At 48.6% G+C, this 11,130-nt stretch overlaps 1 protein-coding gene across 1 annotated transcript in view; it reads left to right on the top strand.

Moving 5' to 3' along the window:
- Window positions 1–1,025, top strand: part of LOC119281896 — a 2,142-nt gene extending 1,117 nt beyond the window's left edge. Inside the window, exon 3 of the mRNA XM_037562302.1 lies at window positions 443–1,025. Within this exon, the coding sequence (XP_037418199.1) occupies window positions 443–768 (326 nt within the window). The 3' untranslated portion in view covers window positions 769–1,025. The remainder of the gene's footprint in view (window positions 1–442) is intronic.
- The last annotated feature ends 10,105 nt before the right edge of the window (window positions 1,026–11,130 follow it).

Raw genomic sequence — 11,130 nt, 5'->3', positions numbered from 1 at the left:
TGTCAACAGCAATGAGGATGTCTTTTTTTTAGGATAATAAAAAGGAAAAAACTTCACTGCAAACACTTAGTGCCACCATTAAGGATTTTTTGACATTTCTTGGTCGCCATCACCACTCTTTCAATAGCAAATGGTTCACAGCTCTGTTAAAACACATACTTGTAATATACTGTTGGTAATATTAGTTTCAGTTTCAATGCTACTGTTCAAATGTTCAAATGCATACTAATTTTACTAATGTTCTAATGCATACTAATTTGACTATTGTTCAAATCCACACTGGTAGAACTGTAGTCCTGATTAACCATGTTGATATGCTAAATGTGTGGTGTTTGTAGTTCCGGTTAGCAGCACACTAGTACTTGCTCCCCCAAAAGAAACAATGAGCTGCAGCTGCCTGAGATATTTGAACCAGCTACCCATCCATCCATGTCGCTTGCAGGTGACCACGAGTACATCGACGTCCACGTGGCGGGGGACGGCGGGGCCGGGCGGACCAGGCTAATCGTGGACATAGATTTCAGGTCCCAGTTCCAGCTGGCTAGACCGGCCCCATGGTACGCCCACCTCTCGGCCCAGCTGCCCGCCGTGTTCGTGGGCCCGCCGGACAGGCTGCGGAAGGCCGTGGCGCTGCTCTGCCTCGCCTCGCGCCGCTCGCTCCGGGAGAGCGGTCTAGACGTCCCGCCGTGGAGGCGGTCCAGCTACATGCAGGCCAAGTGGTTCCCCTCCCCCGCGCCGCTGCCGGACGGGGACGCCGCGGTGGCCTAGCAGTCGCAGTGGTCGGTGGCCAAGCCGGGAGCGGCCGGGTCCCGGAGGTCGGGCCTCTCGATGGAGATGGACGGCCAGGATGCCTCCTCGTGGGCGCAGTGAGAATGTTTTTTTTTCATCATCCTTCGCTGTTGGATAGGGGTAGAAAGTTTTAGGTTGGACGGAGGTGTGGTGGTGGTGCCGTGGAGCTAGTAGCTAGTCACAGGTCAGTAGTCAGTGTTCTGTGGAAGCAGTGGTCACCTTTCTAAATTTTTGCTTACGCCGTCAACAGTCGCCTCTGACAGCCACCACATTTTGGGGTGCATTTTCTGGGTTCAGCAGAAATCCATGTCGCAAGTTTAATCCAGCAATGTGGCAAAAATTTGGCAACGGGTTGAGAATACTGGCTGCAGTCCAGGATGCTATCGCGGTCCTCCACAGCACTGTGGCGGCTGGTGGTAGACGTACGTCTGGGGTTCGGGCGTGACCGGTGGTCACCGGCCGCACAGTGATATCCTTCCCTTTGGGGCGTCAGGCCGCCTGGGCCTGTGCGGCGCTAGTGCGGCGAGGCCGAGGCCACGGCGTCCTTATCGTTTCGCTGCTCTGGCCGGAATAAATGGAGGCGGCAGCGCGCCGTATTCGCCGCCGGTGCCATGGCCAAGTACTGCTCGCGTCGTGTCCGCCGATCCGGCCGGACGTGCGCACGAGGCTCCGCTGAGCGTGGATCGCTTTGTGGGATCTGAGCTGTGCATCATCAGGCTTTGTGCATGTCCGCTGCCCCCGTCACTTCGCCGTGGTGCACCGTGCACATACAGTGCTTGGATCTACTCCTATCTATGTGTGCGTGCGTGTGAGGGCCCGATGAGTTTGTGTCACTTCTGGAAGGAGGAGACAGGAAATGGGGGAATCCGACCTGAAGGGGATAAGGATTTGTACAGTCACCCACTACCGCAAGTGTAAGCGGTCAAAATGGACAAACTGACGCTTATCTGAAACTTCAACACAAAATGGCCTCAATCTGAAAATATTTCATGAAATGGGCCTCTTTTGCATGACGCCCGGGGCTAGGGCGCCATGCTAGAGAGCATGACGCCCCAGGCAAGGGCGCCATGGTAGCGACATGTAGCATGGCACCCGGCCTAGGGCACCCTGCCAAATAGCATGACGCCCTAGCCCGGGGCGTCGTGCTATCTAGCATGGCGCCCTAGCCCCAGCCGTCATACAAAAGGGGTCATTTGATGAAAAAATTCAGATTAGGGTCATTTTGTGTTGAAGTTTCAGATAAGAGCCAGTTTTGTCCATTTTCACGTGTATGGGAGTCTTGTCACCCATTACCACAAACCTGTAGACAAAAATGCTCAAAAACAAGAAACAAACAGAGCTTAAAAGCATCTACAGCCCTATCTAATCCGGCCCACTAAATGTCATAGACGCGGTCGCTTTCACGACCGTACCTTAGTATCAAATCCTCAAAAATTAACATGCTCTACTACATCGTACTCCCTCTTTCTAAATATACTAGCAAAGATGCCCATGCGTTACAACGGGAGACAAAAAGTTTATGTGCTAACTAATAAGTATGATTCAATACCGTGACATATAGGAACGTGATGGCTCACCATGTTGCCAATTAGTTTTCTTCCCATCCTCGCTAATGATGGTCGCGATGTCCAAGAGATCACAATGCATTCGACTAGGTAAATCCAAAGGCTATGAGCTTGTCACTGCACGCCACACTTGTCATTATGTTGCGCAAAGGAATGTTTAAAAGTTTGAAACAAATTTCATCGACCATGAACTACTCCCAATGGCTAGACATATAAAGACTTCCCATAAACTAATCAAATCCTAGACATAAAGACTTTTGAATCGGTGAACATTTTTGAAATTGACAAACATTTTTATTGAAATTTTGGATTTTCTCAACAAAAAAAAGCACGAACATTTTCTGAAATGCATGAATAGCTTTCAAATTCATGAACATTTTTTTTACTCAACAAACATTTTTGAATCGATGAACTTCTGGGAAAAAAAGAGAAAAAAACTTCAATTTTTTTAGTTCTTTGAAAATTTTCTAAAATTTTATTGACATTTTTTTTAGATTCCCGGATATGTTTTGAATACACGATCATTTTTTAAAATCGTGAACATGATATTATCTCCCGACCATTTTTTCCAAATCGTGAATTTTTTTATAATTTGCGAACAGTTTTGCAAAACCACAACAATTTTGAATCCGCGAAAAATTTATGATTTCCTAAACACTTTTTGATTTCACATATATTTTATGATTTCTCTTTTTTTGAAAATTCGCATGAATATTCCTAATTAGTTTAAAGAAGGAAGAAAAGACAAAAAAAAACTAAATGAAAAAGAACAGGGGCGTCTGTGTTAGCCACTGCGGTGCCTATGCGCGTGTGATCTATATTGGCATCACATATGTAAAATAACAAATCACGGCGGTGACTTTGAAAAAAAAGCCTGAATCGTTTTGTTCAGTTACAGGTGGCATAGTGGGTAATTTATATCAACTTTAGGGGTATTATTTTAGACGACCAGAAGCGCTGGCTGCTTTATTATTAGGGTAGAAGTCTTTGTAGAGCATTCACTATGGACTACATACAAAGCAAAATAAGTGAGTCTACACTATAAAATACATTTATATACATCTGTATGTGATCTATAATGAAATCTCTACAAAGACCTATATTTAGGAACGGAGGAGGGAGTACATGCCATCATACTAGCAAAAATTGACATATTCTACATAGTAAAGATATGAAGAAAGTTCACACATGGATGCACATGCCCTTGTTGTCACCCTTGTCGTCTTTGCCCATGACCCTGGCACGGGCATGCCGCGCGTCTGCAGCAGAATGGGACGTGAGGCATGCCAGCATAGACCTCCGACTCGGAGCCCGATGCTATGGGGACGAGGCACCACCTAAGGGGTTGCACCGCTATCCATGGGTTGCAGCGCCACATGGTGGTCACTGCATCCCGCGAGGCCACGGTCACGCGTCTCGAGCCACTAGCCCCGACAGGTCCAAGCGCCGCTTGTGCGGACGCAATGGATTCCCACCGGATGGAGGCGGCCGCAGTCGGATGGACTCCTCTTGGGAGTGGCAGAGAGTCATGCAGACGACCATCGCCTCCTCGTACCTGCATGGGACAAGGTCCAAGTTGACGGATCTGGATAACTCAGAGTCGGATCCCTGCCCGTCATGTGGGAGAAGGCCAAAAATCGCCGGAACGGAGCTCGGGGCCGAGTGGAGTGGAGTGGAGTGCCTAGGGTTTCATCCGGGATGCGGATGGGGATGAATATATGTGGGGTCGACTTGGCCAATGTGGGTCGGATCCGAGGAGGCACACACGACTGAGCGCACTCCCCATATCGGCCCCAGATATGGGGATGCTGGCCAGCCTGGACGTATAAGACCGGTATGAGGGGTGCTAATGGGTCAAGATATTGCATTCGGTCATTGACCAAGTCGTCCTCCCAGACATATATGGAGCATTTGAGAAGTCTGATTGTAGATGCTCTAAACTAGGCAGGTGCGAATGGGCGCTCCATTTTGCCACGTCATGGGGCGGAGCCAGGATGAAAAGTGATCGAGGAGTACTTTTTTCAAGGAAGAGTTCTCTTCAAAGTCTAAAAACAACCTCAAACTTCAAAATTGACTACTTTTAAACATCAAACTCTTAGAACTGAACAAAAAGCAACCACCATGTGTATGTCCCAACATTTTTTGTAGAAATCATCCACCGTGCTTGAACATGCACTAGTTTTTTAGACAAATGACATATTTTCATTGATTCCCGGTCTATGAGAGGACCAAAAGCTCCAAACTACAGTACAAACAAATAAAAGGTGGAGTTACCACATTACAAGCCATACTTACAGCAACATGAAAAATAAACTTACTAAAAGTACAACTAATCCCCGCGTGGTTTTGGTAATTCATAACAACATATACATAATTGAACTAATGCCTAATCAAAGATTATTTCAGGAAAGTTCAATATAGTCTGGCTATGGATGTGTAAGTATACCCCTCAAAATGCAAAGAACATGGATTGGCAAAATCTCCAAGACTCTAATTTTTTGGTTAAGTGATCCAAGATCACATTGAGTCCATAGGAAAGCCAATACTATTAAAAGGGGATGAGGTTTTGATCATGAGTCATTTGCTCAAGTGCTTGAAGATATTGCTCGAAAACCCTCAGCTACACCCTCACATTCTGATATGTCCAAAACCCTAAAGTTCATCTCGGTCCCACCGATACACATACACCCAGACCCACCGAGATACACTTGACATAGCGACTACCTAAACCCTAGAAACTCGGTCTCATCAAGATGGCATTTGGTCCCATTGAAGTGCACTGGCAAGCTTTATGTAACCCATCGACTTCATCTTGGAATTACCGAGTGAAATCGATCAGAATTACCGAAGTGTTGATAGTGCTTAGGTCTTCACAAATCGGTCCCTCTGAGTGGACTCATCCGGTCCCACTGCAACGTATAAAGTTGAAACTCTTTACACTAATCAATCTCACGGAGTTTTTCACTCGGTCCCACCGAGTTGTGCGTAAAGGTGTGTAATTGTTGGATTTTTGGTGAAGGATGTATATATCTCACCCACACCACCTACTCCCAAAGAGAGCAGTTAGGACGAAGCTACCACTTCTCATATCCATTTTCTAAGAGAGAACCACCTACACTCGTGTTGATATCAAGGGATTCCACTCCAACCATTTGATCCTTGATTTCTAGCCTCCTAAAGTTGTTTTCCACTCTAATCCTTCTCCTACTACCATGCCAAATATGTGAGAGAGTGATTGAGTGTTGAGGAGACGATCTTTTGACACACAATAGCAAGGAGTTCATCATCAACCACACCATCTATTACCTTTTTAAGAATGGTCTCTCCTAGAATGGTTAGGTGTCACTTGCACTACAAAAAAAGACACATTCGTGACATTTTGGCTGAACAATTTTTTTTCCTGTCATGCTTATGACACTTCTATGGCGATAATTGTCACAAAAACCGGTATCATCATAGATGTGGTGGGCTCCTACTTCTATGACAAAAAATCATGACAGAAAATGGGCTTTTCATCCTAGGTGGGCAGGAGACGCACCTGCATGACATTGTTTGGGCCATCCCTGACGGAAAAAATCATGGTAGAAGCGAGGGCGAGGAAAATTTCGGGGAGTTCCCAGTTACGGTGGGTGGTCGGGACCGAGCGAGCACGGAGGTTTGCGCACTTCTCTCGTACACGTACGCGTGTGTGTGCGAGGCACTGCACTCTAACTGAACCCGAGTGAGGCGTTCGCCTACAAAACCCGAGCGCTTACATTGGCTACACGTTACTAAACCCGAGTGATCGATAGATCCCTGGCTGTTAACTGAACCCGATCAAGCGATTCCTTTGCTACTGCTGCTAACTGAAGCCGACCGAACCTGCGGCCTCTTGATGAATAGTGAGCGTTGTTGGGGGTTGGATGAATTGTTCCCGCTGGGGGTTGGATGTACAGGACCCCGTGGGGGTAGAGGTCGTTGCTGCTGGATGAATAGGACCCCGGTCGAGCCTGTTGGGGGTGGATGAACAGGACCTCATGGAGGGCTGGTTGAACAGTAGCCGGTGGAGGGCTAGATGAACAGTATCCCGTGGAGGGGTGGTTGAATAGTAGCCGGTGAAGGCTGGATGAACAGGAGCCTATGGATGAACATTAGCTGGTGGAGGCAAGAGGAAGACGCCGTGGATGAACAGTCGCATGTGGAGGCTAGAGGAGGTCGACAGTGGATGGACAGTAGCCCGTGGAGGCTGGAGCGAGGCAGTAGACGGTGGATTAATAGTATCTTGTGGAGTCCCGATTTGTAGTACGCCACACCCCTCCCGATGAACAGGCCCCCGTTTTGACCGTAGAAAGTCGAAGAGAAGTCCATTTCCTATGTTTTGATGTATGCCCCTCCCCTCCCGATCAACAGGACCCCATTTCGACCATAGGAGCTCGAACAAAAGTCTGTTTCCATCGTTTTGCGGTATGCCAGACCCTTCCCAATGAATAAGACCCCATTTCGACCGTACATGGTCGAACAGAAGACCCGTTTCTTCCGTTCTACGGTACGCTAGGCCTTGTTTCGGCTGTTCCGTCCAAGCCGGGTGGCTCCCGATGAACACGTCGCGTTCTGACCCAGTGGCTTTGCTCCCGATGAATAGGATGCATTCCGACCGAGTCACTTGGCTCTCGGTGAAGATAACATTGTTTCCTCCGTTCCGACCCACCCGGTTAGCTGCCGATGAACAGGATGATATCACTGCCGTCTGTTGCCTCTCCATGTACACGAGTCCTGGCCGTACATATGCGCTAGTACGCATTTGAGACCCCGCCCGTATGTACGTATGTAGTCGTATTTAATTTCTTGCAGCGTGGACGTACGTACGTGTACATGATATATATAGGCGGGACTGCGTGACATGCTACGTCCGTGCCTCTACAACGACACGTGCATCTCCTTAGTCGAACATGGTTCATCGCTGCAGAGAGACCGATCGACCCATATGTACCTACACGATCGCGACCAGACAGACAACCCGATGTACGGTTCAACCCGGTGGCTCCTAGCTGTGAGGGAGGATAAGGAGGCACTTCCTTCCGTGCGAAGATATAGCTGGCGGGTCCCAGTTGTCAGGGAAGATAAGGAGGCACTTCCTTCTGTGCAAAGATATACCTGGTGGGTCCCAATTGTGAGGGGGAAGAATCATTTTTTTGCCCGTAATACGGACACACTTCCCTGCGTACGAAGATGTAGCTGGCGGGTCCCAGCTGTCAGGGGGGAAATGTTTTCTTCGAGGCCCTTCCGGTAGGTCCCTCTCTCAGGTGGAGGAATCATTATTTTGCGCGTAATAAGGAGGCACTTCCTTGATGCGGCCGTGGACCCAGCTGTCAGCCTCTCCACGTACAGTCCTCTTCCGATGGAAGGCGTTCCTTGACCACGTTAGACCACGCCGCGCTGAGAGCACCAAGGTGGTGGATGACGGTGTGACAGCCTGGATTTTGCCTTCTCTCTTTTTACCGGACTTGCCTTCTCTCTCTTTCCGGACTTGGTTTTCATCGTGGTTTTTGCCCTGATTTGATTTGGATTTTTGGATCAATTCAAATGGACTTGTCACTTGGGCATATCCTTGGTTTTCACCCAAGTGACCTATCTACCTTATGCCTCCCACAAATTCCCAAAATAATAAAATGAATATTTTTCCTTAAAGGAAAATATTCATTTTCTCTCTTAAGTTCATTTCAAAACTTTGTGCTCCAAAGCAACCTCAATTTTTCTTGCTCAGAAAAATCTGAGATAATTCCTAAATATTCTTAGGACCATGGCACATCTTCGTATGCAAAAATATTGCATCACTTTTTGTAATATTTTTGCTGTAGAAAATCTTTTCACTTCTGGACCAGAAATGCACTTTGTACAGCAAGTGCATTTTTCCCTAAGCTTTTAGCCTTGATCTTTATTTAGCTTAAACACCCTCCTAAGAAACCCTAAACCCCAGGAGATCAATCCTAATGGCCTTCTAGAAGGTGGCCAAACTTGGCGACCAAGTTTATGTACAGAAACTTGTCAGCTAAGTGGCGTCACTTCTGGTCGACCTGGGCATGAGCCATCAACTCCCCTAGACTAAACACTGCACGGTCGAGAGAGTAGACAAGGTTTGGCCGCTTCTGGGCGTCATTTTGACCATGCCAGCTTGGTGACCGTGCGTGGACACGGTGCCTGGCATGCGTCTCGACACGCTCTGGCTGGCGCCTTGCGCTCTATTTCGCGCGTGCACGTTCCAGCGCTCGCCGCCGACTGTCGCACCGCGCCACCACCCTCGACCCATCACCCATGACCCCTCCCTGGCGCTCGCCGACGCCGGAGCCACCACAACAAGACCGGTCAGGTCGCGGCCAAAACGACACAGTGCGTGCTTGTGCTTGTCCCCATCTCAAACCGCCTCCTGTGTTCGTCCGCGAGCGTGGGCAAGCGCCGGCGTTGACGCTGCACCCTATCCCCTCGCGTTGGAGCCTCTCGTCGATGTTCACTGCATATCTAGAGTGTTCCGGCGGCGACATGTCCCCCCTCTGTTGCTCCGGCTATATAAAGCCACCCCGACTTGAATCCTGGCCACGCACCACTCCATACAACCACCACGAACATGTAGAACCACCGCAGTTTGGTCGGGCAGGCCTCTGGCCGTCGCCCCGACCCGAGGACTCCGACGATCCCCACAGGCCAGCTGCCGCTCTCCAGGGCCTCTCAAGCTCAAGCAGCTGCTTGGGCAGGGCCTTGGTGGTCTGCTGGAGCTGCCTGGACCGCGCCAAGCCCTCGGAGCTGCCTCTAGCCTCCGTCTTCCACCTCTCCGGTGAACCCCGTCCGCCACCGAAGCTTGCGAGCTCGACTGCGACGAGCTCCTTCCACCTCTCGCCAAGCCACGGGTACAGGCAGGTGCGCCACGATCCCCGCTTCCAATTGAAAGCACAAGTGCTCCCTGGGTGATTTTGGTAATTAATGTCAACATATCTCTTGTTGGACTAACACTTTTAACTAGTATGTTTCAGATAAGTTCAACGATGAAGTGGCATGGACTAGAGGATGTGGAACCCCTTCAAGATGCTAAGGACAAAAGGATTGGCTCAAGCTCAAAGCTCAAGACTCTACATTTTATATTTTAGTGATCCAAGATCACATTGAGTCTATAGGAAAAGCCAATACTATCAAGGAGGGATGAGGTGTTGCTTAATGAGGTTCTTGCTCAAAGTGCTTAGTGACAAGCTCCAAAGCCCTCAACTACCTTCTCACATCCACATATGACCTAAACCAAAAGTCAAACTCGGCCCAACTGATTCTTTCTATCCGGTGCCACCGAGTTCAGATCATCAGATGTCATAGCCACTACCACAAACCCTAGGTAAATCGGTCTCACTGATAGGGATCTCGGTATCACCAAGATGGGATTGTAATCTCTCTGTGTATGTCCATTACCAAAATCGGTCTCACCGAGTTTGTGTAACTGGTCCTACCGAGATTGCAATGTAAACTCTCTGTTTCCCTTTCGTAACATTTCGGTCTCACCGAAATGAGTGAATCGGTCCCACCGAGTTTACCTAACCAACTCTCTGGTTAGCTTATTACCAAAGTCGGTCCCGCCGAGTTTGTGTAATCGGTCTCAACGAGATTACGTTATGCCCTAACCCTAACCATATTGGTCCTACCGAGTTGCATGTCGGTCCCACCGAAAATCCTAACGGTCACTAGATTTGTTAAATCGGTCCGACCGAGTTTCTCAATTCGGTCCCACCGAGATTGGCAAGTTGTGTGTAATGGTTAGATTTTGTGTGGAGGCTATATATACCCCTCCACCTCCTCTTCATTTGTGGAGAGAGCCATCAGAACGAACCTACACTTCCAACTTACATTTTCTAAGAGAGAACCACCTACTCATGTGTCGAGACCAAGATATTCCATTCCTACCATATGAATCTTGATCTCTAGCCTTCCCCAAGTTGCTTTCCACTCAAATCTTCTTTCCACCAAATCCAAATCCTGTGATAGAGAGTTGAGTGTTGGGGAGACTATCATTTGAAGCACAAGAGCAAGGAGTTCATCATCATCACACCATTTGTTACTTTTTGGAGAGTGGTGTCTCCTAGATTGGCTAGGTGTCACTTGGGAGCCTCCGACAAGATTGTGGAGTTGAACCAAGGAGTTTGTAAGGGCAAGGAGATCGCCTACTTCATGAAGATCTACCGCTAGTGAGGCCAGTCCTTCGTGGGCGACGGCTATGGTAGGATAGACAAGGTTGCTTCTTCGTGGACCCTTCTTGGGTGGAGCCCTCCGTGGACTCGCGCAGTCGTTACCCTTCGTGGGTTGAAGTCTCCATAAACGTGGATGTACGATAGCACCACCTATCGGAACCACGACAAAAACATCTGTGTCTCCAATTGCGTTTGAATTGTCCAATCCCATCCCTTTACATCCTTGCAAGTTGCATGCTTTACTTTCCGCTGCGCATATACTCTTTGCATGCTTGCTTGAGATGTATTGTGATTATTAAACTTGTGCCAAAACTCCACTTAAAATTAAAGAAACTAAAAACTGTAAGTTTTTGCACTTAGTGTCTAATCACCCCCCCCCCTCTAGACACCTCTTCTCGACCCTTTCACCAATCTATCCCTCTAGCCTAGCCCCAAACTCCCTCATCGCCAGTGTGAGCTCCGGCGAAACGCCGCCCCTCCTCTGATCTCAATCCTGCTCTCTCTCTCCTGACTGGTGGGGCCCAGTGTCAGCCTCACCACTCGTGCCCGAAGCGGTACGAGTGGAGGCGCACTCC

This window comes from Triticum dicoccoides, chromosome 3B (assembly GCF_002162155.2).
Source record: "Triticum dicoccoides isolate Atlit2015 ecotype Zavitan chromosome 3B, WEW_v2.0, whole genome shotgun sequence".
In the NCBI taxonomy this organism is placed as follows: Eukaryota; Viridiplantae; Streptophyta; class Magnoliopsida; order Poales; family Poaceae; genus Triticum; species Triticum dicoccoides.
The sequence above is the reverse complement of the archived record's forward strand: the minus strand, read 5'-3'. Positions and strand labels throughout refer to the sequence as shown.